This window comes from Carcharodon carcharias, chromosome 15 (assembly GCF_017639515.1).
Source record: "Carcharodon carcharias isolate sCarCar2 chromosome 15, sCarCar2.pri, whole genome shotgun sequence".
NCBI classification, from domain to species: Eukaryota; Metazoa; Chordata; class Chondrichthyes; order Lamniformes; family Lamnidae; genus Carcharodon; species Carcharodon carcharias.
This window is the reverse complement of record NC_054481.1, coordinates 46,396,099-46,422,615: the sequence shown is the minus strand read 5'-3', so window position 1 is coordinate 46,422,615 and position 26,517 is coordinate 46,396,099. Positions and strand designations below refer to the sequence as shown.

The window sequence follows — 26,517 nt, the reverse complement described above, 5'->3', positions numbered from 1 at the left end:
AAACCCCTCGACTAATTTAAAATCTTTAAAATCTTTAATTTAAATCCCCCCCACTCCCTGTTTACGGGTCCCATTCTGGTTCAGGTAGAGCCCACCCCATCAGTACAACTCTCTCCTGTCCTGGAACTAGTGCCATTGTCCCATGAAAGGGATACCTTTTTTCCATAGCAGTCATTTACTTAATTCTCCTGATCTGTCTGCTTTTATCTCAACTTGCAAGTGGCTCAAGCAATAATCCAGAGATTATTACCTTCGAGGTCTTGCTTTTTAATTTAGAATTAACTCCTGATACTCATCAGCAGGATCTCCTCCCTGTTCGTGCCTATGTTCCACAACAGCTGGATTTATCCCCCCTCTTTCCAAGCTCCTCTCCCCTGCTGTGAAATACCCCTTACCCAGACATTGTTAAGGTAACACAACTTTCGGGATTCTCGTTCTTGGCTGCAGACAATGCTAAATATCCTTTTATTATAGAGTCCCTCAATAGTACTACATTCTTTTCCAAGTCCTTCACTATCCTCCTCCACCCCCAACCTCTGAACATCCTTCTGAGCCACCATGCCTTGGTCTGCATTGTGTCTGTCCTTTCTACAGTTTCTCTCCAGGTTCTCACAGATATAAATGCATCATACCTGGTTGACAGGGCCAGTGTCTGCAGGACCTCCTTCTCAACCTCTCCTAAATCTCTACGACCTGGCTCCCTGTCAGTCACATGCTTCCTTTCCTTTTGTTCTTTGGGGTGTGACTGTTTTCTGGATAAAACTCCTGCCCCTTCCTTATGTGTTGGCATCTCTCCAACTCCCACTCTAGCTTAATGATTCTGAGCCAGAGAGATTTGAGATGGAGGTGTCCTGGGCTGTCTTGTTTGCTTGGGATATTGTGTGCCCCACGCCCGCCTCCCCCCCCTCAACACACATTCTGTAGTCCAGACACGCAACCTGCTCTAGCCTTAAAGGTTTTTTTCATGTTATATCATGTAGTTTAACTGGTTAAGCTATAAATTTAATACGGTATTTATACCCTTCTGTCCTGGTTTAAACCTGTACCCTAATTTAGAGGAAAAAAAACCTTAAAACTTGCCAACCACTTGCTTACCTAATTAATGCCCCTGGACTTCAGCTCTCAGGTCTTGCTGTCTTTCACTCCCTCTCTCAGGTCACTCCTTGTTCTGTAAAATATCCAAAAAAGTACCTCTTTTCTCACTTTGCCGAATTCATCAAATTTCCAGAATTAAATAAGTACTCTGTCGCAGAAGTATTCCATTGAGCTGGACTTGGTGCTAATTAATTAATGAATAAAACAATTATAATTTAACAGCCATATAAATTATATACATAATAACATCTGTGTTTTCATTCATGGTGATGCCAGATTTTCCACTATAACTTGACAAAAAAAATGTTACTTATTTTTGTTAAATGTTGTACGTATTTTCTAAAATTATCTATAAACTTCAAAGACTACATTATTTATTTGGTACAGGAAGGATGAATAGAGCTCCTGCAATAAAATATTTATTCACTTAACTGCTGTTGATTTTGCAGTAGTTTTCAACCAAAGGGGCGCTGTTAAAGAGAGAATCTCATAATTCATAGTGACTGGAAGATTAGATATTAAGAGAAAATAAAATTGTAGTTACTTTTGATCTCTTCTCTGTTTTCTCCACTGCTCTAAATTCTGCTATATACATATGTTCTAAATGCAAGAAGCTTTTCCCCGCATGGTATGGGCTGATTAGTCCCATTGGAGCATTTTTTAAATTCTTTCACAGGACATGGATGTCACTGGCTAGGCCAGCATTTATTGCCGATCCCTGTTGCCCTTGAGAAGGTGGTGATGAGCTACCTTCTTGAACCGCTGCAGTTCTTGTCGTGTAGATACACCCACAGTACCCTTAAGAATGGATTTCCAGGATTTTGACCCAGTGATGGTAAAGGAACAGCAGTATAGTTCCAAGTCAGGATGGTGTGTGGCTTGGAGTGGATCTTGCAGACGGTGGCGTTCCCATGCATCTACTGCCTTGTCCTTCTAGCCAGTAAAGGTTGCAGGTTTGGAAGTTGCTGTCGAGGGAGCCTTGGTGAGTTGCTGTAGGGCATCTTGTAGATAGTACACACTGCTGCAACTGGGCATCAGTGGTAGAGGGAGTGAATTTTGAAGGTGGTGGATGGGGTGCCCATCAGGCAGGCTGTTTTGTCTTGGATGGTGTCAAGCTTCTTAAGTGTTATTGGAGATGTACTCATCCAGGCAAATGGAGAATATTTCATCACACTCTTGACTTGTGCCTTGTATATCGTGGACCCTTTGGAGAGTCAGGAGGTGAGTTACTCATTGCAGTATTCCCACTCTCTGACCTTCTCTTGCAACCACAGTATTTATAGTCCAATTCAGTTTCTGATCAATGGTACCCGCCCCCTCCCCCCGCTCCCGGATGTTGATAGCGGGGGATTCCGCCTTGGCAATGCCTCTGAATGTCAAAGGGAAATGGCTGGATTCTCTCTTGTTGGAGATGGTCACTTGTGTGATGTGCATGCTACTTGCCACTTATCAGCTGAGGCCTGAATGTTGTTCAGGTATTGCTGCATATGGGCACAGAGTCTTTCAGTATCTGAGGAGCCATGAATGGTGCTGAACATTGTGCAATCATCAGCGAACATCCCTACTTCTGACCTTATGATGGAAGGAAGGTCACTGATGAAGCAGCGGAAGATGGTTGGGCCTAAGACACTACCCTGAGGAACTCCTGCAGCAATCTCCTAGAACTGAGATGATTAACCTCCATCAAGCACAACTATCTTCTTTTGCGCTAGTTATGACTCCAACCAGTGGAGAGTTTTCTCCGTTATTTCCATTGACTCCAGTTTTGCTAGAGCTCCTTGATGCCACACTTGATCAAATGCTGCCTTGATGTCGAGGATAGTCATTCTCAACTCACCTCTTGAGTTCATTTCTTTTGTCCATGTTTGGACCAAGACTGTAATGAGATCAGGAACTGAGTGGTCCTGGTAGATACTAATCTTGGTGATGGACATTGAAGCCTCCCACCCTGAGTACCCTTGCTACCCTCAGTGCTTCTTCCAAATGGCTTTCAACATGGAAGAGTTCTGATTCACCAGCTGAGGGGGCCAGTAGGTAGTGACCTGCAAGAGGTTTCCTTGCCCATGCTTGACCTGATGCCATGAGACTTCATGGGTTCCAGAGTCAATATTAAAGTTATTACTTATATGCTTACTTATGGTCTTTGTAGCTCTGGCAACTAAAAAAAAATAGAAGTTCCTCTGCTTTCTTCTCAAAAGTACTATAAATCTTTTCATGCGTCACTCACTTTTCCCATTTGTGAGGCAGACCAAAATGGAGATCATAAATATAAGATAGTCACTAATAAATCCAATAGAGAATTCAGGCAGAGCTTTAGCCAAAGAGTGATGAGAATTTTGAATGTGCTACCATAAGGCGTAGTTGAGACAAGTAGCTTAGATGCATCTAAAGGGAATTTAGATAAGCACATAAACAACAATAATAACAACTTATATTTACATAGATGACATGAGGGAGAAAAGAAAAGATTGGGTTAGATGATCGGGTCAGAGTGCAGTGGATGCTGGGACACTGAATAAATTTAAGGAAGAGATACAGATTTTTAATTAGTAATGGGTTGAAAGGTTATGGGGAGAGGGCAGGAAATTGGAATTGAGGCCAAAATGAGATCAGCCGTGATCATATTGAATGGCGGGGCAGACTCGAGGGGTTGAATTGCTCTTCCTGCTCCTCGTTCTTATGCAGGTATTTGGAAGTAGGCTCGTGTGGAGCATAGATGCTGACTTAGATTAGTAGGTCAAATAGCTTGTTTCTGTGCTGTAGATGTGATGTAATTTATGGCCTTTAACTTCTGATCTCAGGATAGTCATACCATGGCAGCACTCTTCAGAAGTCCACACACTGACTACGTGGGAATTGCCTAGGAAGTTTGGACCCTCCAAAACTCAGAGCTAGAGTTGGAAAATTTTGAATGGTTCCAACTTACCAGAATAGTTACCCAGGAAAAGTTAGAAGGACGAAAACCAGTTCTAACTCCTGGGTAACTATACTGCTAACCCCCTTGACTCCCTGCTGGACACCCCGACCACAATCACCCCCACCCCCTCCCTGACCCGACTACCCCCTCACCTACTTACCTACCACCCACCCACCTGCCAAATACCCCTTATATACCTGCCACCTGCCCCCCACCTATCTAACTGCCACCCTACCCCCTCACACACTTAGCTGATGTCCTACCCCCTCACCCATCTGCCACCCTACCTCCTCACCTTCTTACCCACCCTACCCCCTCACCCTTTAACTACCATCCTACCCCCTCACCCACACCTATTTACCTGTCACACTACCCCCTTACTCACTTATCTGCCACCCTACTCGCTCATCCACTTACCTGCCACCCTACCCCCTCACCCACTTAGCTGACACTCTACCCCTCACCTACCTGACACCCAACCCCCTCACCCCTCTGATACCCTATCCCCTCACCTACTTGCCATCCTACCTCCTCAACAACCTACCTGCCACCATGCCCCCTCACCCCTTAACTACCACCCTACCCTCCCACCCACTTACCTTCACCTACTTAGCTGTCACACTACCCCCTTACTCAGTTACCTGCCACCCTATTCCCTCACCTACCCAACTGCCACCCTACCCTCACTCTTATACACTAATCTTCTCTCTGTAGCTTCTCAAAGTAGCTTTGGGACCTTTAATCTTAGCAGAATACTGGAGCTAACACTCTGTAACAATGTCACAAAAAAGGAATGAAACCGAATGGACCACCCGGCACCTGGAAGCAACAATGACAGTCGCAGCCCTGTCAACCCTGCAAAGTCCTCCTTACTAACATCGTGGGCTAGTGCCAAAATTGGGAGAGCTGTCTCAGAGACTAGTCAAGCCACAGCCTGACAAAGTCATCTTCATGGAATCATAGATTACAGATAATGTCCCAGACACCACCACCGCCATCCATGGGCATGTCCTGTCCCACCGGCAGGGCAAACACAGCAGAAATGGTTTACAGTTGGGAGGGAGTTGCCCTGGGAGCCTTAAGCATCAACTCTGGACCCCATGAAGTCTCATGTCATCAGGTCAAACATGGGCAAGGAAACCTCCTGCTGATTACCACGTACCGCCCTCCCTCAGCTGATGAATCAGTGCTCCTCCATGTTGAACATCACTTGGAGGAAGCAATGAGGGTAGCAAGGGTGCAGAATGTACTCTGGGTGGGGGATTTCAATGTCCATCACCAAGAGAGGCTGGGTCTGCGGCAGGTGGTGAGGGAACCGACAGGAGGGAAAAACATATTTGACCTCATCCTCACCAACCTGCCTGCCACAGATGCATCTGTCCATGACAGTATTGGCAGGAGTGACAACCGCACAGTCATTGTGGAGACAAAGTTCTGCCTTCACATCGAGGATCCCCTCCATCGTGTTGTGTGGCACTACCGCTGTGCTAAAGGGGACAGATTTCGAACAGATCTAGCAACTCAAAACTGGGCATCCATGAGGCGCTGTTGGCCATCAGCAGCAGCAAAATTGTACTCGAGCACAATCTGTAACCTCATGGCCCAGCATATCCACCACTCTACGATTACCATCAAGCCAGGGATCAACCCCAGTTCAATGAAGAGTGCAGGAGGGCGTGCCAGGAGCAGCACCAGGCATACCTAAAAATGAGGTGTCAACCTGGTGAGGCTATAACACAGGACTACATGCATGCCAAACAGCATAAGCAGCAAGTGATAGACAGAGCTAAGCGATTTCACAACCAACAGATCAGATCTAAGTTCTACAGTCCCACCACATCCAGTCGTGGATGGTGGTGGACAATTAAACAACTTACTGGAGGAGGAGGCTCCACAAATATCCCCATCCTCAATGATGGAGGAGCCCATCACAGCAGTGCAAAAGATAAGGCTGAAGCATTCACAACAATTTTCAGCTGAAGTGTCGAGTGGATGATCCAACTCAGCCTCCTCCGGAGGTCCCCAGCATCACAGATCCCAGTCTTCAGCCAATTCGATTCACTCCACATGATATCAAGAAACGGCTAAAGGCACTGGATAATGCAAAGGCTATGGGCCCTGACAATATTCTGCCAATAGTACTGGAGACTTGTGCTCCAAAACTTGCCACTTCCCTAGCCAAGCTGTTCCAGTACAGCTACAACACTGACATCCACCCGCCTATGTGGAAAATTGCCCAGGTATGTCCTGTACACAAAAAGCAGAACAAATCCAACCCTGCCAATTACTGCCCCATCAGTCTACTCTCGTTCATCAGTAAAGTAATGGAAGGGGTTAATAACACTGCTATCAAACAGCACTTGCTTAGCAATAAGCTGCTCACTGATGCACAGTTTGGGTTCCACCAGGGCTATTCAGCTCCTGACCTCATTACACCCTTGATTCAAGCATGGACAAAAGAGTTGAACTCCCGTGGTGAGGTGAGAGATACTGACCTGGACATCAAGGCAGCATTTGACCGAGTGTGGCATCAAGGAGCCCTAGCAAAACTGGAGTCAATGGAAATCGGGGGGAAAACTCTCCGCTGGTTGGAGTCATACCTTGCACAAAGGTAGATGGTTGCAGTTGTTGGAAGTCAGTCATCTCAGCTCCAGGACATCACTGCCGGGAGTTCCTCAGGGTAGTGTCCTCGGCCCAACCATCTTCACCCTCCTTTCATCATAAGGTCAGAAGTGCGAATGCTAGCTGATGACTGCACATTGTCCAGCACCATTTGTGACTCTACATATACTGAGTAGTGCATGTCCAAATGCAGCAAGACCTGGACAATATCCAGGCTTGGGCTGACAAGTGGCAAGTAACATTCGCACCACACAAGTGTCAGGCAATGACCATCTCCAATAAGAGAGAACCTAACCATCGCCCCTTGATGTTCAATGGCATTAGCATCACTGAACCCCCCACTATCAACATCCTGGGGGTTACCATTGACCAGAAACTGAACTGGACTAACCATATAAATACTGTAGCTACAAGAGTATTGGCTAGGAATCGTGTGACGAGTAACTCACCTCCTGACTCCCTAAAGCCTGTCCACCATCTACAAGGCAGAAGTCAGGAGTGTGATGGAATACTCCCCATTTGCCTGGATGAGTGCAGCTTCCACAACAATGAAGAAGCTGGACACCATCCAGGGCAAAGCGATTGGCACCACATCCACAAACATTCACTCCCTCCACCAGTAGCAGCAGTCTGTACCATCTACAAGATGCACTGCAGGAATTCACCAAGGCTCCTTTGACAGCACCTACCAAACCCTCAACCACTACCACCCAGAAGGACAAGGGCAGCAGATAGGTAGGAACACCACCACTTGGAGGTTCATCCAAGTCACTCACCATCCTGACTTGGAAATTTATAGCCGTGCTTTCACTGTCACTGGGTCAAAATCCTGGAACTCCCTACAGCACTATGGGTGTACCTACACCACATGGACTGCAGCAGTTGAAGAAGGCAGTTCATCACTATCTTCTCAAGGGTAACTACGATTAGATAATAAGCGCTGGCCCAGCCAGCAACGCCCACATTCCGTGAATGGATAACAAAAAAGTGGGTGTGGCTTGACCTTCCCGAATGATCCTGTAATATGAAGAAGGACTCCCAGAACAGGTATGCTGCACATTTCTGAGGAGGCCTGGTTCAGAAGTCCAAGGGAGAAATGCGGAGCTCCAGTGCAAGGCAAGTAAATAGGAGCAGAATGGCAATCTGATGGTGGTTATCACTCCTTGGAAGATTCGAGAATATTAGGTTTTTTTTACATACGGTAACCCTGACACACAGTACTCCTGCTGGTTCCCTTCTCTAATGTTGAACTGCCCCTCTGTGCAAATATATATTCATTTTTAAAAAGTTGTAGAAGCGCTTTGATAGCATATGAAACCAGATTTAATATTGCCCATTTACAGTCCTGTATGGTGCAGATTCACCCTTGAATACAAATTTATTTTATTTGGCTTAATATGGCATTATGAGTGCATTGTTGCTGTTTGCTTCTAGTTGCAGTAGTTTCAATGATGAGAAGAACCATCAGGGTATTCATGGGCACCATTCACTGTGTCAAACAAAAGCAGCGTTGGGAAAAAAATAAACAGGCTCCATCAGACAGTAAGGATTACAACCAGCTTAAATGGTATTTTTGTACAGCAGGGAAACTTTTTATTGTATATGTTATGTACATAATTTGCACATTTTCATACACACTATCTTCACCCATCCCCTTTTTATTTCTATTGTGGGATTGTTCATAAAAATGATTTTATTTTATTTATTGCTAATCCATATTTGTCATCAGAAGGCATTGGTGTTTCTTCTTGAAACACTGCAGCTTGATATTCTTTGTAGCAACCTGATGGAACTGAGCTGCTTGCTGCCACTTTAGAGCGCAGTTAAGAGTCATCCAATGTGTGTCGGACTGGAGTCACGTGTAAATCAGGCAGTATAAGGATGGCAATGTTCTTCTCTAAAGGACATTAATAAACTAGTTTGGTTTTACAACAACCCAACAGCTTCATGGTCACCTTTACTTGTAACCAGTACTTTTTAAGCAAGACTGGAGTATTAAAGGACTGCAGTTATAGTTATGTGAAGATGGGGGTAGAGTCTTTGCTGAGTAAGAGTAAAACCATGTAAGACAATGCTGTGGAAGAGCATGGAATGGTCAACTGTACTGAATGCTATGGAGAAGTTAAGGCTTAGGACGAAATGCCACCCTTGTAATCACAAAGGACAGTGTTGATGACTTTGACTACAGTGGTCTCAATATGTTGGGTAGGGCAGAAGCTAGACTGAATAACTTAAAATGGAGTGGCATGAAATATGAATACAAATTTTCACTGAGTTGGGTTGACTTGAGAACTTTAAAAATAGTGGAAAGGTTCTAATTCCAGGATTCCTGACCCCATTCCCAGGCCGTCTAGTTTTTGGAACTGCTTTTAAAGGGTGCGGGCTGGTTTCTGTCAAAAGCCTGCATCTGGCATTCTTGACCTCGCCGGCTCCATTGGGGAGATAGGCATGTCCTCCATCATTTTCATGGAGTCGGGCCAAGTTTTTAAGGAGTTGTGGTTCACGGCCCCTTAGAGGAGTTATGAGTGTGCATAAGGGTACCTTTTAAAATGCTAGTTCAAAAGATCACCCACATGCCCCTATGCCAAGCTCTGCACTTCTACACACCGCCTCAAGCCCCTCATGCCCCATACGCCAAGCTATGGCACTTCCATGCCCATTGACCCATCATACATTTTCAAGAACCAATGAACCCCATTGTGTATAATGGTATGTGTAAAATAAAAGCTTTGAAAAAGTAATCCATTTCTCTATTTTCCTATGCTTGAAAAAAAGTCTGGACTGCAAGCTGATCAAAGGGCCTGGATGATCGACACTTTTAAGTTTCAAAACCACAAACCCTTGAGACCACTCAACAAACATTGTAAAATTGACTGAGATCAGAGCGCCTGAGCTGTCAATCAAACAATGTTTCCTCTGGGGAGCAGGTGTTCTCCTGTTATGTCTGGACTCTTAGCCAAGCCTCATTATAATAATAGAAATGTTCAGAACCATATGAAGGGAAGAGTTAGAGATGGAGGCACTTGGAGAGGACTGAGGAATCTAGTGTTGTCTTTTAAGAGGAAGATAGCAATTTTGAAGGATGAAGGATTGCACGTGTAAAAGGCATCTTCTCATGTTCAAAATGTATTGCTCTAAGAAATAATAGCTGGGTCATTGAGGAAAATGTGTGGCAGAAGTAACATTTGTGAAGGCAATATGCATTACAAGGAAGAAAGCAAAGGAGTTTAGTTGTAGAGCAATAATGAGTTCTGGCTGCTACAGTACAACAGAAAAAGGATTATTGGCTTTGCATCAATGAATTGAGAAGACTATGGAGTCAACCTGTATTGCCAACTATTCTTAGTCCAATTGCAAATTATTGCCCAATGTAGCCATGAATCTGTCATTGTTAACGGCCTAATCAAGCAGCTATAGCCCAGAAGCCGCTGTTGGCATTAAGCCACCTGCCAGTGACATATGTATAATAGTGGTTAGTATTATCAGGACTGTGGTGTAGCATTATAGCCATTATAAAATTGCCGTTGAATGAATATTTAGGTTGAAGACAAAACTTCTGAAGAAATGAAAAATGCAAATGAGCTTTGTTAAAACCAAGAGATTATGTACTTAAGTGTGAAGTTTTAAAAGCTTAGTGTATTTGTGTTTTCATACAAGTTTTAAAAAAGACTTGACAACAGATAGCTAAGATGCTAATGAGATAGAATGTTTCTTTCCCATCTACTATAAATAATAATCAGTTAATTAGACTGTCTTGGCAATGGCAAGCATCTCACATGCATTCTGTTGGCTGGGAACAGAGAGTACTAAGACTGGGTCACAAGCAGGTGTTTGGAAACAAGATGGCTAAGAAAAATCAGTTTTACATGTTAAAGAGAAAATGAGGGATCTCAGTGCTGTCCACCAAAAAAGCTGCAAATTGTGGTCCAGCTGTTCCAGTGGAGTTTGATATTTCCATTTTAATACAGGAAGGCCTAATTTGCTATGACTGAAGGATATAACTAAAATCACCTTTGACTTAACTTCAAAGAATAGTATAAAGGCAAAATACTGCGGAGGCTGGAAATCTGAAACAAAAACAAAAGTAGCTGGAAAAACTCAGCAGGTCTGACAGCATCTGCGGAGAGGAACACAGTTAACGTTTCGTGTCCGTATGAACTGATGAAGAGTCATATGGACTCGAAACGTTAACTGTGTTCCACTCCGCAGATGCTGTCAGACCTGCTGAGTTTTTCCAGATATTTTTGTTTTGGTTCAAAGAATAGTATATCTGTATATTGTAATAATTTACAAGCTGCATTCTATTAAAGGTTGGAATTTAATGCCTCACTTCATGGCGATTTCAATGGCGGGGCATTGAATCTGGTGGGAGGGAAGATCCCATCCCCCCTTTTCAGTGACTCAATTAAATCCATGGCAGGAAGGACTGTGATCAGCCTTTCCATTGTACTGCCAATTGAGGCCCTTACTAATGCCCACTTAAAGACCTCATCCCACCGCCGCCGGTATTCACCCAGCAGAGGTGGGAGATTTACCATGCAGGGAACCTCTGATTGCCCGTCAGCTCTTGGTGAGCGGGATGTCTGCCCCCAGGATCCTTGATCTCAAGGAAGGTTTGCTGCTGCCCAGTTAAGTGCCTGATCGGCACTTAATTGGACAGGTCTTCCAAAAATAAGTGACATGTAGCTTTGCCAGTTTTCCAGCTGGTGCACGAGACTCCCATTGGTCACGTTAAATACCACTTAAAAGCTCCAATTATGAATCACTGTGCAATTCATTATAACCATTGTAAATGCTGTAATACTAGCAAAGTACTGTGGTAACAATACTTTGTTGGTGCTTTGGGGTTAATGAACTTTGATTGCTCATTGCCGCTGGTTGCTGGATTGGAACTTTATAATTACACTTGTGAAAGAGTGGAGACTTCTTTTAATTCTGCTAGATGCACAACATGCAGCAACCTGAGAATAATATATGAAAAATGTAAATAGCATTGTTTTTCAACTTAGCATTTGTTTCAAACAATCAACAAGAATTTTGCTTTCCACAAAAGGAAACAAAAAAAGCAAACATATTCATGGATCCTTATTAAACATTGAAATATTTGAATAAAGAAACAAAGGCACATCAAACAAATGAAGAGGCTCTATAATGAGAATTTTACACATATGCAAAAATAAAATTGATTCTTTTGCATACCACCTGCTGAAAGAAGGCGTTTGGTCATGGCATCAGGTCAAATAGAAAGCAAACAGATGGAACTAGAGGGAAAAAAAGGAGTCACTGCCATGATTAAAAAAGAGAAATTAAGTCAGAAATGAATGAAAATCACACAGAGATGAAAATTAATTGACAAAGCAATCCTTGGAGATATGAGCATCCACTGGATGGTGGACAAAACCTCATAATACATTCATGGAATCATAGAATGGTTAGGCACTGAAGGAGGCTATTCAACCCGATGTCAGCACTCTGCAGCAGCAGCTCAGTGAGTCCCACTCCCCTGCCCACTTGCCATTCTGTTTAATTCATTGACCTTCAATCACATCAACTCTTTCAGAGTCACTGTATATCGTGCTTTATTATTTTCAAATATAGATTTAAGACATTTTTCACTCTTGCTTTGTGACATTACTTACTGCAGCCTTTTGGTTAACATAAAATAAAACTTAGGTAAAGCTGTATCTTGTATCCCAAACTTGCTGCCCTTGGGAGGCCAGTTATCTCTTTATAGGGAGGGAAACTGATTTAAGAATGGCCCACCCTCACACAATTGCTACCAGCTTCAGATTTCTAGTGTTGTTGCTAGTATAAAACAAAATCCCGAATCAGTCAGCATCTGAAAGAGAATGATGCTAATATTTCAAGAGGGAGCATTCTTTGTGAATTTATTCAATTTCACGCAGTCAATGCTGTGTGAAACATCAATGACATGTAAGGAAAGAGAAATAGACAATATTGCTTTAAAATAAATGAAATGTATTACAGCTTATATTGCATTAGTATTTATACTAATAATTATATTGTGAAACAATCTTCAAGGAAAAAAATCAGAAAATGTTAGAAACACTTAGTAGGCCAGGCAGCATCTGTGGAGAGAGAATTCCGATGAAAGTTCATCAATCTGAAATGTTGGCTCTGTTCTCACTCCATGGATGCTGCTAGACCTGATGTGTGTTTCCAGCTTTTTCGGTTTCCATTTCAGATCTTCAGCATCCACAGTATTCTGCTTTTCAATTAGAATCCAAAAGGAATGCTGGGAAGTTCATGAATCCCAATGTACTCTGCACTCATGTTAGAATCAACCAAGGGGAAAAAAAAGACTTACATTTATATAGCACCTTTCGCAATCTCATAATTTCCCAAAGTGCTTTACAGCCTATAAGGTACTTTCGAAGTGTAATCACTTTGGGATATAGGAAATGTACATAAGGAACAGGAGCAGGATTGGGTCTTTCGGCCCTTCAAGCCTGCCCTGCCAATCAATAAGATCATGGCTGATCTGCCCCAGGGCTCAACTCCTCTTTTGTGCCAGCTACTTGTAGCCCTCAACTCCCTGATATTTCAAAAGTCTAACTACCTCCCCTTTAAATACTTTCAGTGATCTAGCCTCCACAACTCTCTGGGGTAGAGAATTCCAGACATTCTCTACCCTCAGAGAAGAAATCTCTTCGCATCTCAGTTTTAGTTGAGTGTCCCCTTATTCTGTAACTATGTCCCCTAGTTCGAGATTCCCCCACGAGTGGAAACATCTCAACATCTACCCTATCAAACCCCCTCGGAATCTTGTACGTTTCAATAAGATCATCCCTCATTCTTCTAAACTTTAATGAATAAAGGCCTAACCTGTTTAGCTGTTCTTGATAAGTCAACCCCTTCATCCCAAGAATCAGCCTAGTGAATCTTTTGAACTGCCTCCAATGCCAGTATATCTTTTCTTAAATATGGGGACCAAAACCGTACATAGTAGCCCAGGTGTGGCCTCACCAACACATTGTACAGTTGTAACAAGACTTGCCTATTTTTAATCTCCAACCCCCTAGCAATACGGGCCAAAGTTCCATTTGCCTTCTTAATTACTTGCTGCACCTGCATGCTAACGTTTTGTGTTTCAAGCACAAGAACACCCAGTTCCCTCTGTGCTGCACTTTTTTGGAGTCCCTCTCCATTTAAATAATAGTCTGCCTTTTGATTCTATCTACCAAAGTGCATTACTTCACACTTTCCTACATTAAGTTCCGTCTGCCAATTTTGTGCCCACACACTCAACCTATCTATGTCCCCTTGCAGATTCCTTATGTCCTCATCACAACATGCCCTCCCACCTATTTTTGTATTGTCAGCAAATTTGGATACATTACACTCTGTCCCCTCCTCCAAGTCATTAATATAGATAGTAAATAATTGAGGCCCTAGCACTGCCCCTTGTGGCATTCCACTAGTTATGTCTTTCCAACCTGAAAAAGACCCATTAATCCCAACTCTTTATCTTCTGTGTGTTAACCAATCCTCAATCCACGCTAATATATTACCCCTAATTCTGTGAGCTCCTATCTGGTGCAATAAACTTTTATGTGGCACTTTATCGAATGCTTTCTGGAAATCCAAATACATTATGTCTACTGGTTCGCCTTTATCAAGTCTGCTTGTTTTATCCTCAAAGAACTCTAGTAAATTTGTCAAACATGATTTCCCTTTCACAAAACCAAGTTGACTCTGTTTGATTGTGTTAAACTTTTCTAAATGTCCTGCTATTTCTCCCTTAATAATGGACTCTAACACTTTCCCAACGACAGATATTAGGCTGACTGTCTTATAGTTTCCTGCTTTTTGTCTCATCCCTCCCTGAACAGGGGAGTCACATTAGCGATTTTCCAATCTGCTGGGACCCTCCCAGAATCCAGTGAGTTCTGGAATATTTCGACCAATGCAGCACTCCCTTTAAAACCCTTGGATGTAGGCCATCAGGCCCTGGCGACTTGTCTGCCTTTAGTCACATTAGTTTGTCAAATATTTTATCCCTCATGATAGAGACTGTTATGAGATCTTTCCTCCATTAGCTCCTTGCTTATGTGATATCTTGGGATGTTTATAGTGTTCTGCACCATGAAGGCCGATGCAAAATATTGGTTTAAATTATCTGCCATTTCCTTGTTCCCCATTATCAATTCCCCAGTCGCACCCTCCAAGGGTCCCACACTCACTTTAGCCACTTGCATTTTACATATCCATCAAAGCTCTTGGCTGTTTGTTTTTATATTTCTTGGAAATTTAATTTCACAATCAATTTTCTCCCACCTTATTAGCTTTTTAGTCATTTGCTGCTGGTTCCTAAAAAATTCCCAATCCTCTGGCCTACCACTAGTTTTCACCGATTTGTATGCATTAGTTTTTGATTGGATACTCTCCTTCACTGTATTTGTTAACCATGGGTGATTCATCCTTCTCAACGAATCCTTCTTTTTGACCAGGATAAGTTTTTGCTGAACGTTACAAAATATCTGCTTAAATGCCTGCCACTGTTCATCTATTGACATTCCCCTTAGTCTATTTGCCCAACCTGCTTTAGAGAACTCTTTCTTCATACCTCTGTAATTGCCCTTATTTAAGTTGAGGACACTGGGTTGAGACCCGAGTTGTTCGCCCTCAAACTGAATTTGAAATTCTACTATGTTGTGATCGCTACCCCCTAGAGGATCCTTAACTACAATATCTTTTTTTAATTTCACCTCTTTACACATTATTAGATCTAAAATAGCCTGTTCCTGGGTCGGTTCTGCAATGTTTAGCTTTAAGAAACAATCCCTGATGCACTCTACAAATTTGTTTTCCATGTTACCCCTGCCAATCTGATTTGTCCGGTCAATATGCAGATTAAAATCATCCATGACAATTGTAGCGCCCTTCTTACATGCCTCCATTATTTCCTGATTTATACTTTGTCCTACAGTGAGGCAACTCTTCACCTACATGGATGACTCCCACCCGTGAGCTCTTCGCCTTGCTATTCCACTGTCCACCACGTCACAATCTATTGCACCTGTATCATTACTCACTCCCACACTGATTCCTTCCTTTATTAATAAAGCTACCCCACCTCCTTTTCCTTTCTGCATGTTTTTCCAGAATGTCGAATACCCTTGAATATTGAGTCCCCAGTCTTGGTCACCCTGCAACCATGTCTCTGTAATATCTATCAAGTCATATTCATTTATCTCTATTTATCCATTAACTCATCTATCTTGTTACAAATGCTGCGTGCATTCAGATAAAGAGCCTTAAGTTTTGATTTTTTTAACCACTATTACTCATTCTAGGTCTAATTTCTGCTGCATTCTTCTGTTTATTTTCTGCAACGTCCTGTCACACTTTGATCATTCTTCTCTGCAGTACCCTGCACCTCTGTTCTCTCGTTTCTTTTTCATTTTTTAAATTTCTCTTCAATTGAACCCCACCCTCCCCCAACTAATTAGTTTAAAGCCCTGTCTACCCTAGTTATACGATTCACCAGGACACTGGTCCCATTATGGTTCAGATGAAGCCTGTCCCAATGGAACAGCTCTCTCCTTCCCCAGTACTGGTGCCAGTGCCCCATGAATTGGAACCCATTTCTCCCACACCAATCTTTGAGCCACACATTTACCTCTCTAATCTTATTTACCCTATGCTAATTTGCACATGGCTCAGGTAATAATCTTTAGATTATTACCTTTGTAGTTCTGCTTTTTAATTTAGCCCCCTGCTGCTCGTAGTCCCTCAGCAGAACCTGTTTCCTAGTCCCACCTAGGTCCTTGGTACCTATGTGGACCATGACAGTTGGATCCTTCCCCTCCCACTCCAAGTTCCTCTCCAGCCCAGAAGAAATCTGGCACCAGGAAGGTAACACAGCCTTCGGGACTTTCTGTCTTTGCTGCAAAGTACAGTATCTATTCCCCTAACTATGCTATCCCCTATTAATATTACTCTTTTATCCCCCAACTTGAATGGTGCTCTGTACCACAGTGCTGTGGTCATTTCGCTTATCCTCCCTGCAGTCTGTGCCCTCGTCCACACTGGGAGGAAGAACCTTGTACCTTTTGGACAAGGGCACTGGCTGATGCTCCTCTAATGCTAAATTCTGGATTTCCATACCTGTCTCACTTGCAGTCACATCCTCCTGTCCCTGACCACGGCCGAAAATTGATGTCATTAATCTAAGGGGTGTGACTTTCTCCTGAAACACCATGTCCAGGCAACTTTTTCCCTCCCTGATGTGTTGCAGTGTCCGCAGCTCGGACTCCAGCTCATCAATTCTGAGCCAAAGTACCTCGAGCAGCCAAAACTTGCTGCAAATGTGGTAACCATGGATCGCACCAGCATCCACATACTACAGCTGCAACACATTACCTGTCCAGCCACCTCTATTCTATTTAATTAATTAATTTGGATGATAAATATTTTAAAAGTGAATTTCTTAACTGTACTCTTCAGCTGTGAGAATGTCTCCTGATTTAAACCACTTGACCAATCAAAAGAGACATGGTAGAGATACCCACCAATCACCTACCTGTTTTCCTTTGATGTCACGCTTCGGCGCTGACAGGTAGAAACAGGTTGAAGGAGCTCTGTTCAGCCGGTTTTTATCTCCCGCCGCTGCTGCTCTTCTCGTGCAGGTCCGCTCTCCGTAGGAGCCAATTTGCACACAACAAAATCTCATAAGCAGCAGTGTGATAATGACCAGATAATCTGTTTTAGTAATGTTGTTTGAAGGTTAAATATTGGTCAAGACACCAGCAATAACTCCCTGCCCTCCTTTAAAATAGTGCCAAGGGATCTTCTGCATTCACCTGAGAGATCTATTAAACGTAACACTTGCAAAAAGTATCAAATTCAATCCTTTTCTATCGATTTAATATTGACCTGTCTGCATGATAAATTTAATTTCTATTCGTGATCACCAGGTTAATTTACATTTCCAAGTAACTATGGTGTCAACCATGGAGGAAGAGCAATGTTTGTCAAATGATCCAGACTGCCATTTTAAATGAGAGAATATCCATTCCATTGAGCTTTTGGTGATATGGAGGTGAACATAATGCCAATTTAAGTGAGATGATGGTACCCATTTATTGCGCATATGTTATACATGGAGTACCATTTTTTAGCAACTTGGCTACTTCTTCAAAAGGTAGCTTAGAGTAACGCAGGAGTAGAAGAAGACCATTCAGCCCAATTCTTAGTGATAAATTTCTAGAGATAAAAGCAATGGGAGTCACATTTTTTCATGGAAAAATGTAAGTTGGTTATGTGCTTGTTCGAATAATATATTTCACAATATCAGCATGTAATTGAGAAAAGCAATGATGTAGTAAATTGAGTAAATGTTTGCCACATGTGGAAGTTATTTCAGCATGTGTAATCCCTAGTTTACATTCAAGAAATGTGTGCCACTAAAAAGCTGCAGTTAGCTTTTACATGTGCAAGGTTTGTGTTTGACAGCCACATATTCTCAGAGAGTTGAATGTGTGGCTTAAAGATTGATGTGGGAGAAAGGGATTTCAATTTATGGGGCACTGGCACCTGTACTGGAGAAAGAGGAAACTATTCACTCAAACACCTTGGGATAAGTGTCCTTGCAAAATTTAATAACTAGAGTTGAAGAGAGGGCTTTAACCAAAATTGGGTGGGGTGGGGTTGGGAGGGTTCAGGTGAGGAGAAATTTAGAAAGTTAAAAGAGTAAGGACAAGCCAATAGTACAGGGTAACAATATGTGAAGGAAGGACAGAGCTTACCATGCAACCAACAAGTAGGGTTGGAGTAGGAAAAAATAGTAAAAAGACAGATTTAAAGACTATTTATCTGAATACACATAGCATTTGTAACAAGATAGATGAATGGATGACACAATAGTCTAAAAATTGTTATGATATGATAGCTGTTACAGAGACATAGTTACAAGGTGATCAAGGCTGGCAACAGAATATTCAAGAGCAGTTGAGATTTCAAAAGGATCGGAAGCAGGGTAAAGGAGGTCAGGTAGCTCTGTTTAATAGAGGATGAAATCAGTACAATAGTGAAAAGTGATCTTGGCTCAGAAGATCTAGATGTAAAATCAGTTTGGCTAGAGATACGAAATAGGTAGGGAAAGAAAAGCGGGCAGATGTTAGGCCCCCAAAAGAAGCTACACTGTTGGACAGAGTATAAATCAAGAAATAATGGGGCTTGTTGTAAGGTGCTACAATAATCGTGGGCAATTTTAATCATCATATAGTTTGGAGAAATCAAATTGGCAAAGGTAGCCTTAAAGATGAGTTCATAGTTTATATTTGATATAGTTTCTTAGAGCAATACAATGTGGAACCAACCAGAGAACGGGACACTTTAAACCTGGTAATGTGTAATGAGACAAGATTAATTAATGACCTCATATTAAAAAATCCCGCGGAAGAGTTATTTTATAACATGACAGAATTTTACATTCAGTTTGAGTGTGAGAAACTTGGGTCTGAAACTAGTGTTGTTACCTAAAGTAAAGTCAATTAGAAAATATGAAGACAGAGTTGTATGAAGTAGACTTGAAAAATAAGTTAAAAGGTAAGATATTAGATAAACTTGCAGATATTTGAGGAGATATTTCGTAGCTCTGAACAAGGATATATTCCATTGAGAAAGAGACTCTACCACAAGAATGAACCATCTGTGACTAACTGAGGAAGGTAAGGATTATATCAAATTGAAAGAAGACATAAAATGCTGTGACGACTAATGGTAGTCCAGAAGATTGGAAAAATTTTAGAAACCAGCAAAGGATGATTTTTTTTTAAAAATGAAGAGAATATGAGAGTAAAATAGCAAGACATATAAAAACAGACAATAAGCTAATCTTCAAATATATAAAAAGAAAGAGAGTATCTTAGGTAAACATTAAAAAAATCAAATGCTTCAAGGGCGGAAAGGAAGCAGGGCGTCGCTTTTCAGGGGCTGCCTTTTGGCGGTCGTGGAGCAGTCTCCCTTAAGTCCATCCCCTCTTCTTTCCCACTGTCCAGCGGGGAGGCTGCAGAAGGATTTGGAGAATGGGCAAAGAAATGGCAGATGGAATACAACGTGGGGAAGTGTGAGGTCATGCACTTTGGTAGGAAGAATAGAGGCATAGACTATTTTCTAAATGGGGAGAGAATTCAGAAATCTGGAGTGCAAAGGGACTTGGGAGTCCTAGTCCAGGATTCTCTTAAGGTTAACTTGCAGTTTGAGTCGGTAGTTAGGAAGGCAAATGCAATGTTGGCATTTATTTTGAGAGGACTAGAATATAAAAGCAGGGATGTGCTGCTGAGGCTTTATAAGGCTCTGGTCAGACCACATTTAGAATATTGTGAGCAATTTTGGGCCCCATATCTCAGGAACGATGTGCTGGCCCTGGAGAGGGTCCAGAGGAGGTTCACGAGAATGATTTCAGGAATTGAAAGGTTTAACGTATGAGGAACCTTTGAGGACTCTGGGTCTATACTCAATGGAGTTTAGAAGGATGAGGGGGGATCTGATTGAAACTTACAGAATCCTGAAAGGCCTGGATATAGTGGATGTGGGGAAGATGTTTCCATTAGTAGGAGAGACTAGGACCCGAGGGCACAGCCTCAGAGTAAAGGGAAGACGTTTTAGAACAGAGATGAGGAGAAACTTCTTTAGCTAGAGAGTGGTGAATCTATGGAATTCATTGCCGCAGAAGGCTGTGGAGGCCAGGTCATTGAATGTATTTAAGACGGAGATAGATAGGTTCTTGATTGGTAAGGGGATCAAAGGTTACGGGGAGAAGGCGGGAAAATGGGGTTGAGAAACTTATCAGCCATGATTGAATGGTGGAGCAGACTCGATGGGCTGAATGGTCTAATTTCTGCTCCTATTTCTTATGGTTATGATATGGCAGGTGGTAATTGCCAGGCTGACCAAATCTTGGAGGGAAGCTTGGTCAAGCTACCACAACGATTTGCAGTTTGTATTTTTATTATGAGAAGATATGTGCACTGAAGTCAGAAATAAAGAGTCCAATCACAATTTTGGAGATTTTAAAGATTAAATTAAAACATTTATTAACAAAAGAAAAGAAAACTTAAACACCCAAGATTACAGTTACACAGTTAAATTTAGTCTTACGTTTCCCAAAAGGTTTCTACTTAACGAGAATCCCAAATAAACACCCTTTTCCCGGCAACAGTACAAGTAAGTTCTTAATCTAGAAAACATCCAGTAATATTACCACAAGGTACCCACTGTTTCTATAAGGGAGGTTTTTCACATCTTCTCACTCCCTCTCACTAGACAATGGAAACCCAAGGCATTTAACGAAACCTTGCTTTCTGGAACAAGCAAACATTTCTCTGGGGTGGCAAGAGACTGCTCTTTCACAGGTCTGTCTTCACACAGTCCACCTTTCAAAATTTCAAATGGCCACACCCATATAGTTTTCAATCTTTACTTAAATATGTTTCTCCCCTTTGATCTCTAAGTCCCATTGTTTCAACCTTGCTTTGGAAGTTACTTTTCCCAGAATATAAAAATCTTTTATGCTATCCTTATTGCCAGCACTTTCGGGAAAACTAAACTTAATAACTTTGCCTTATTTATCTACAATTTTGCCTGTTGTAAAATATCCTATCATGCCTCTTTGAAATTCAGATAGCTCTCAACTTATCTACAAATGCAAATGTGAGCTCTAACCTCTTTACTTGTCTTGCATAGCTCATTCATTTCCATTTCAAAATGCCTGTTTCTACACTGATCCCCCTTAATGATTCAAATCTTGCAGTCTGACTGTCTTTAGTTTGATTAAATTAGCCACACACACACACACAAACATATACACTCACAGCCCCCACAAGCCTGCTTCAGCATCCTACAGTAATATTAGGAAAAGAATGAGATTTCCTTTACACCTAGCCCCTCCCTCCCTTAAACCTACTCCCTCTCCCCTGCCGCCCCTCTCCATAACTTACTCAAATTCTCTCGCCCAAGACCCCAGACTTCCCTGCTCCAGGGATCCACATGCCTTGATTCTCTTCTCCTGTAGTCCTAGCAGCTGGCCACTGACACTTAGTGCTGCAGGGACTGATGGATCTGCCGGCCAATCCACCCTCCTCAAGAACAAACTCCTCACTTTTTCAGAGTATATGGTCAGAGAGATTTGTTATGTGTTTAGTGGCATCATTAATTGCATTGTTGCCGCTTAAGTGAGCTTATGGTGCAGACATTTTTCAAACTGGTACTGTTTATGGTACAATCATCTATTGAAGCAAAATAGCAGCATAAACGGATCAAATCCAAACATGAAACAAATTTGCACACCTCAGACCAAGCGCAGTGTAGGGCACAGTGTAAATTAGTAACCCTATTATCAGTCACAACCTTGTAAATAGGACTCAATCCATTTGCTCACCATGCAAGTTTAATGCTGAGGTAGGGTGCATCAAGGGTATTCTGTGGGATAATGGCTACCTTGATCAGATCACTTCACACTGTATTTCACGCAAACTCATGAATGGGCCTAAGGCCGTCACTTTCAGCCCTGGAAAGTGCCCAGTCTACCTCAGATTACCCTGGAAGGGATGGTATCTCAGAAATTTGAGCAACAGGTGAAGCTAGCTGCTTCATGGTGCTACTTTGTAGTAGCAACCTAAGTGTTATTTACCACTAACAGCATGCTGCCAACAACCAAAAAGACGTTCTGCCTATCACACAAATGAGTAATGTGGCATATGAATTTCAATGCCAGTGTGATGCTAGGTATGTAGTCCATACATCCCAAAGACTGGCAGGTCATATCAAACAGCGTGTCCCAGCCACTGTTCCCAAAGTACAGACCGTACCCAACCAGCCCGTGGCTGCAAAACACAAAACTCAACTGTCCAACCTTCGTTGTGATTCTGTTACTGGACAACATTTGCTAAATAATCTTCAGTGTACTAAGAATTACGCTGACAACCAACTTAAGATTGTCATTCTGGCTCGCAGTGTGGTGCATTTGCATGTACTGGACACTACATATATTAATACTCAGGGCCCTGTTGTTTGCAGATAGAAAGAACATGTACACACATTGCTCCTGTTTAAGCTGAATAAAATAAGTGACAGCCACTCGCTGACTCGTTCCTCAGGGTGATGTCTTGACCAATCAGGGTTTAAAATTCAAAGAATGGTTGGCAGTTAACTGTCAGTCACCAGCACTGGTGCATTCTCCATGGCAATGCCTCTACCAATCAGAGTCCACTTGCCAGCTAATCAGTACTCTTCACATAAAGTATAAATTGTTTGCCCCTTATATTGGTGCTCTTGTAAGTGTCCCGATGAGTGCAAGATAAAAAGCTTCGACATGTGTCTCTTTTCAACAATAAAAAAGTTAAGTTGTAAATATGACCATTAGAGTTTGAGAGGGTCCAACTCACTCACCCTTACCCACTCTGAGTTTGTGGGGGTAAGGGTGAGTGAAAACCCTGAGACTGGGAGTGAGCCAGATATAAATATACACTCACTCACTCTCTCTCTCTCTCTCTCTCTCTCTCTGTCTCTTTCTCTCTCTCATACACTCTCTTTCTCTCTCACACACACACTCACTCTCTTACTCCCACACTCACTCTCACACATACTCATTCTTACACACACACACACACACACACACCAGCAGCAAATCTCTTCATCCTGGGCCTCACAGCCACCCAGGCCCTACGCCACTCCCCCAGACCCCACAGTGTCTTTACCCTCTTCCCCACCAGATCCCACAGCGTCTCTCTTTCCCCCCCACGCCCTGGGGCCCTGCAGTGTCTCTCGCCCTGGTCCCCACAGTGTCTCTCCCTTGGGCCCTTTATAGTAAAAATAAAAATCAGGACGTGTTCTCTATGTCATAATGAGTTAATATAAATAGCTGAGCTTGGCGAAATACTAGTGCAGCATCAATAACTTAAGGATGCTAACTTCCTTATGTTTCTCTTAGCCCGTACTGTCATCTCAGACCCACCCAAGGACCGCAGTGTAATCAAAGGAACGACAGCGGTACTAATATGTGGAGCATCTCATGACCCCAGGGTCACAATCCGGTGAGTGACTCTGGTACAAAGTCTGCAATTAAGATAACCATTCCAAATAGTTAGCTTTGTATAGTATTTATGACCAGGTTTGGAGTGCATTCACAAATGGGGGCCATTGGGGAGGGATGGGCGGAAAGTGATGGGGCAGTCAGGAAAAGATCAGAATGGGTCAGAGAAAAATCAGAGGAGAAATGAGGTTGTGGGGAAATCTTAAGGGGGGCTTAAAGAGAAATTGGAGGCAGGAGGGTTTGGGGAAAGCTGATGACCACCGGCTTGGAGGGGATTTGTTGATTGCAGTGGAGGTGGGTCTGATTGCTAGGGAAGTTAACAGGTTTGCTTCAGGTTCAAGAGAAAGCACTCCCACTCCTCTAGGCCCACAAGCAACACTGGAAAGACACCCATTCCAGGTAGCAGACCTTGCTTCCCTTTAACTGCCAAAGCCTGGGAAACCTGGCTGGCCAGCATTGAAGCTGAAACAGAGAAATAAATCTGAGGCACATAGCCTTATTAAAATATTTAAATAAATGATCCATAATCCCAGAATTGGATTGTTTGCCTATTCCCCAGTTGAAATTTGTTAAAACCAGAAATGGGCGAATTCAAGACAGATTGGGTTTGGGTTTGGGTTTGACATTTTTTACAATTTTATTTGCCATCTGTCCCAAACTTACCCATGTTTGGGGGTTAAAGAAGTGCCATTTGACTGCATTAATGGTGTTACTTTTGTGGAGCCTTGAAAGTGTTTATTATTTCTTTAGGTTTGTCTGGAAAAAGGATGGAATTAGTATTAATGCAAATACTGTACCCAGAATTATCGTAGGGCAAGATGGTTCACTTCACATTAGTCAGACTTGGTCAGGTGATATTGGTGACTACACCTGTGAGGTTCTGTCCTTGGGAGGAAATGACTTTAGAACTGCCCGCCTGGAAGTCATGTGAGTATACTAGATTTCATTTTCCCATCAAGCTAAATAACCATTTATCCAGTGGTTTTACAATGAATTGCTGCTGTTATCCTTAGTTCAATGTATTAGTGCATTCATGGTGAATAACAATTAAATTTAGCAGCAAAAAGTATTTTGGTACAGATAGCATTTTCAAAACAAATGTTTGCTATGCAGCTGTTTATTAATTTACAGGTTTGGGCTACTCTAACAAATATGTTAACTCATTTAAAATAAATAGTTAATCATTGTTTTGATAGCAGACGAGGAATATCAAACAACACCTTAAGAGGTTCCGCAATTCTATCTCATAGTAATTTTTATATTTTTGTGGAGTATACTTGTTATGCATTAGTGCAATGTGAATAAGTTTACAGTCTTTTTTTGAGCATTAAAGCTATGACAGACAGCCCAGTCTGGCACATGACCTATTTTGTTTTTCACTGGTTTAAAAGTTTCAATTGATATTTAGAAGTCATTGCCAATATTTCTATATATTTATCTATAATTCTAGTTTATGCCTAGCGTGCAGTACCACTAACAAGATTAAACATAGTCTTTATGTGAAGCAGCTTCATGGGTTGGGAGATAATTAGGCCAGGACACGTAGAGACACTTTAGTCACCATTTTAAATTTATATATTCTGTTTATTTTTATATTCACACTAAAAATTCCTATGTCCTCATTTATAATGGAAAGCACCTACATAAACTTGTACTTATGTACTCTTGATGGTCCTGACATCATAGCACTTCAATTTTACATCTCTCAGCTACTCAGCCTATACTACAGAGAATATCATGGGAGCAATTTTTCAGCTGCTAACCAACTATTTACCTGAAATAGGGCAGCCAGCAATTAAAAATCAGTAAATTGAGGCTCACCTCAGCTGCTTTCTTGATGCTCAAGGTCCATCCACTGAAGTAATTTTTAGTTGGACATGTAAATGGGTGAGCATGCTTTGGCATTTTGTGACAGGTGTTAGACAGCCTGACCAGCAGTCCTGAAAGGAACACTGGTGACTGCTCAATAAAAACAGCTCAGGAAACTTTACTTTTTTTTTATGAACCCTGGAGGGGCCCAAATAGTCATCTGCAGCTTTCAAAACAAGAATCTGGCCTGCTGCCACCTCATTGAAGGTTCCCATTGTGGGCTCAGGCCTCATTCCAGCATCAAAAGGTGGCATCTCAGCTACTGTGCCAACTTCATAGAATCATAGTTTACAGCACAGAAGGAGGCCATTCAGTCTTTCATGTCTGTGCTGGCTCTCTGCAAGAGCATTTCAGCTAGAATCCACTTAGATTAGGAGAAATAAACACGAGAGGACATGGCTTTAGGGTGAAAGGGGAAAGTTTAGGGGGAACATTAAGGGGAACTTTTTCACTCAGAGTGGTGAGAGTGTGGAACGAGCTACCATCTGATGTGGTAAATGCGGGCTCACTCTCAAGTTTTAAGAATAAATTAGATGGATACATGGATGGGAGAGGTCTGGAGGGTTATGGACTAGGTACAGGTCAATGGGACTAGCGGAATAATATTTCAGCACAGACTAGAAGGGCCGAATGGCCTGTCTTCTCTGCTGTAGTGTTCTATCGTTCTATGGTTCTAAATGCCCTTTCCCCTTGGCCTTGCAAATTTTTTCAGATAATTAACCAATTCCCTTTGAAAGTCACAACTGAATCTGTCTCCACCATACTCTCAAGCGGTGCATCCCAGATCTTAACCATTCGCTGTGTAAAAAGGTTCCTCATGTCACCTTTGGTTATTCAGCCATTCACGTTAAAATGATGGCCTCTGACTCTGGACCCTTCTACCTCTAGGAATAATTTTCTCTACCTATTCTGTGCAGACTCCTCATGATTTTGAACACCTCTATCAAACCTCCTC

General features: G+C 42.2%; 1 protein-coding gene across 1 annotated transcript in view; it reads left to right on the top strand.

The window, feature by feature from the left end:
* sdk1a (sidekick cell adhesion molecule 1a) overlaps positions 1 to 26,517 on the top strand; it is a 954,785-nt gene that overhangs the window by 650,061 nt on the left and 278,207 nt on the right. Inside the window, exons 12-13 of the mRNA XM_041207300.1 lie at positions 23,592 to 23,694; positions 24,444 to 24,620. Of these exons, the coding sequence (XP_041063234.1) occupies positions 23,592 to 23,694; positions 24,444 to 24,620 (280 nt within the window). The remainder of the gene's footprint in view (positions 1 to 23,591; positions 23,695 to 24,443; positions 24,621 to 26,517) is intronic.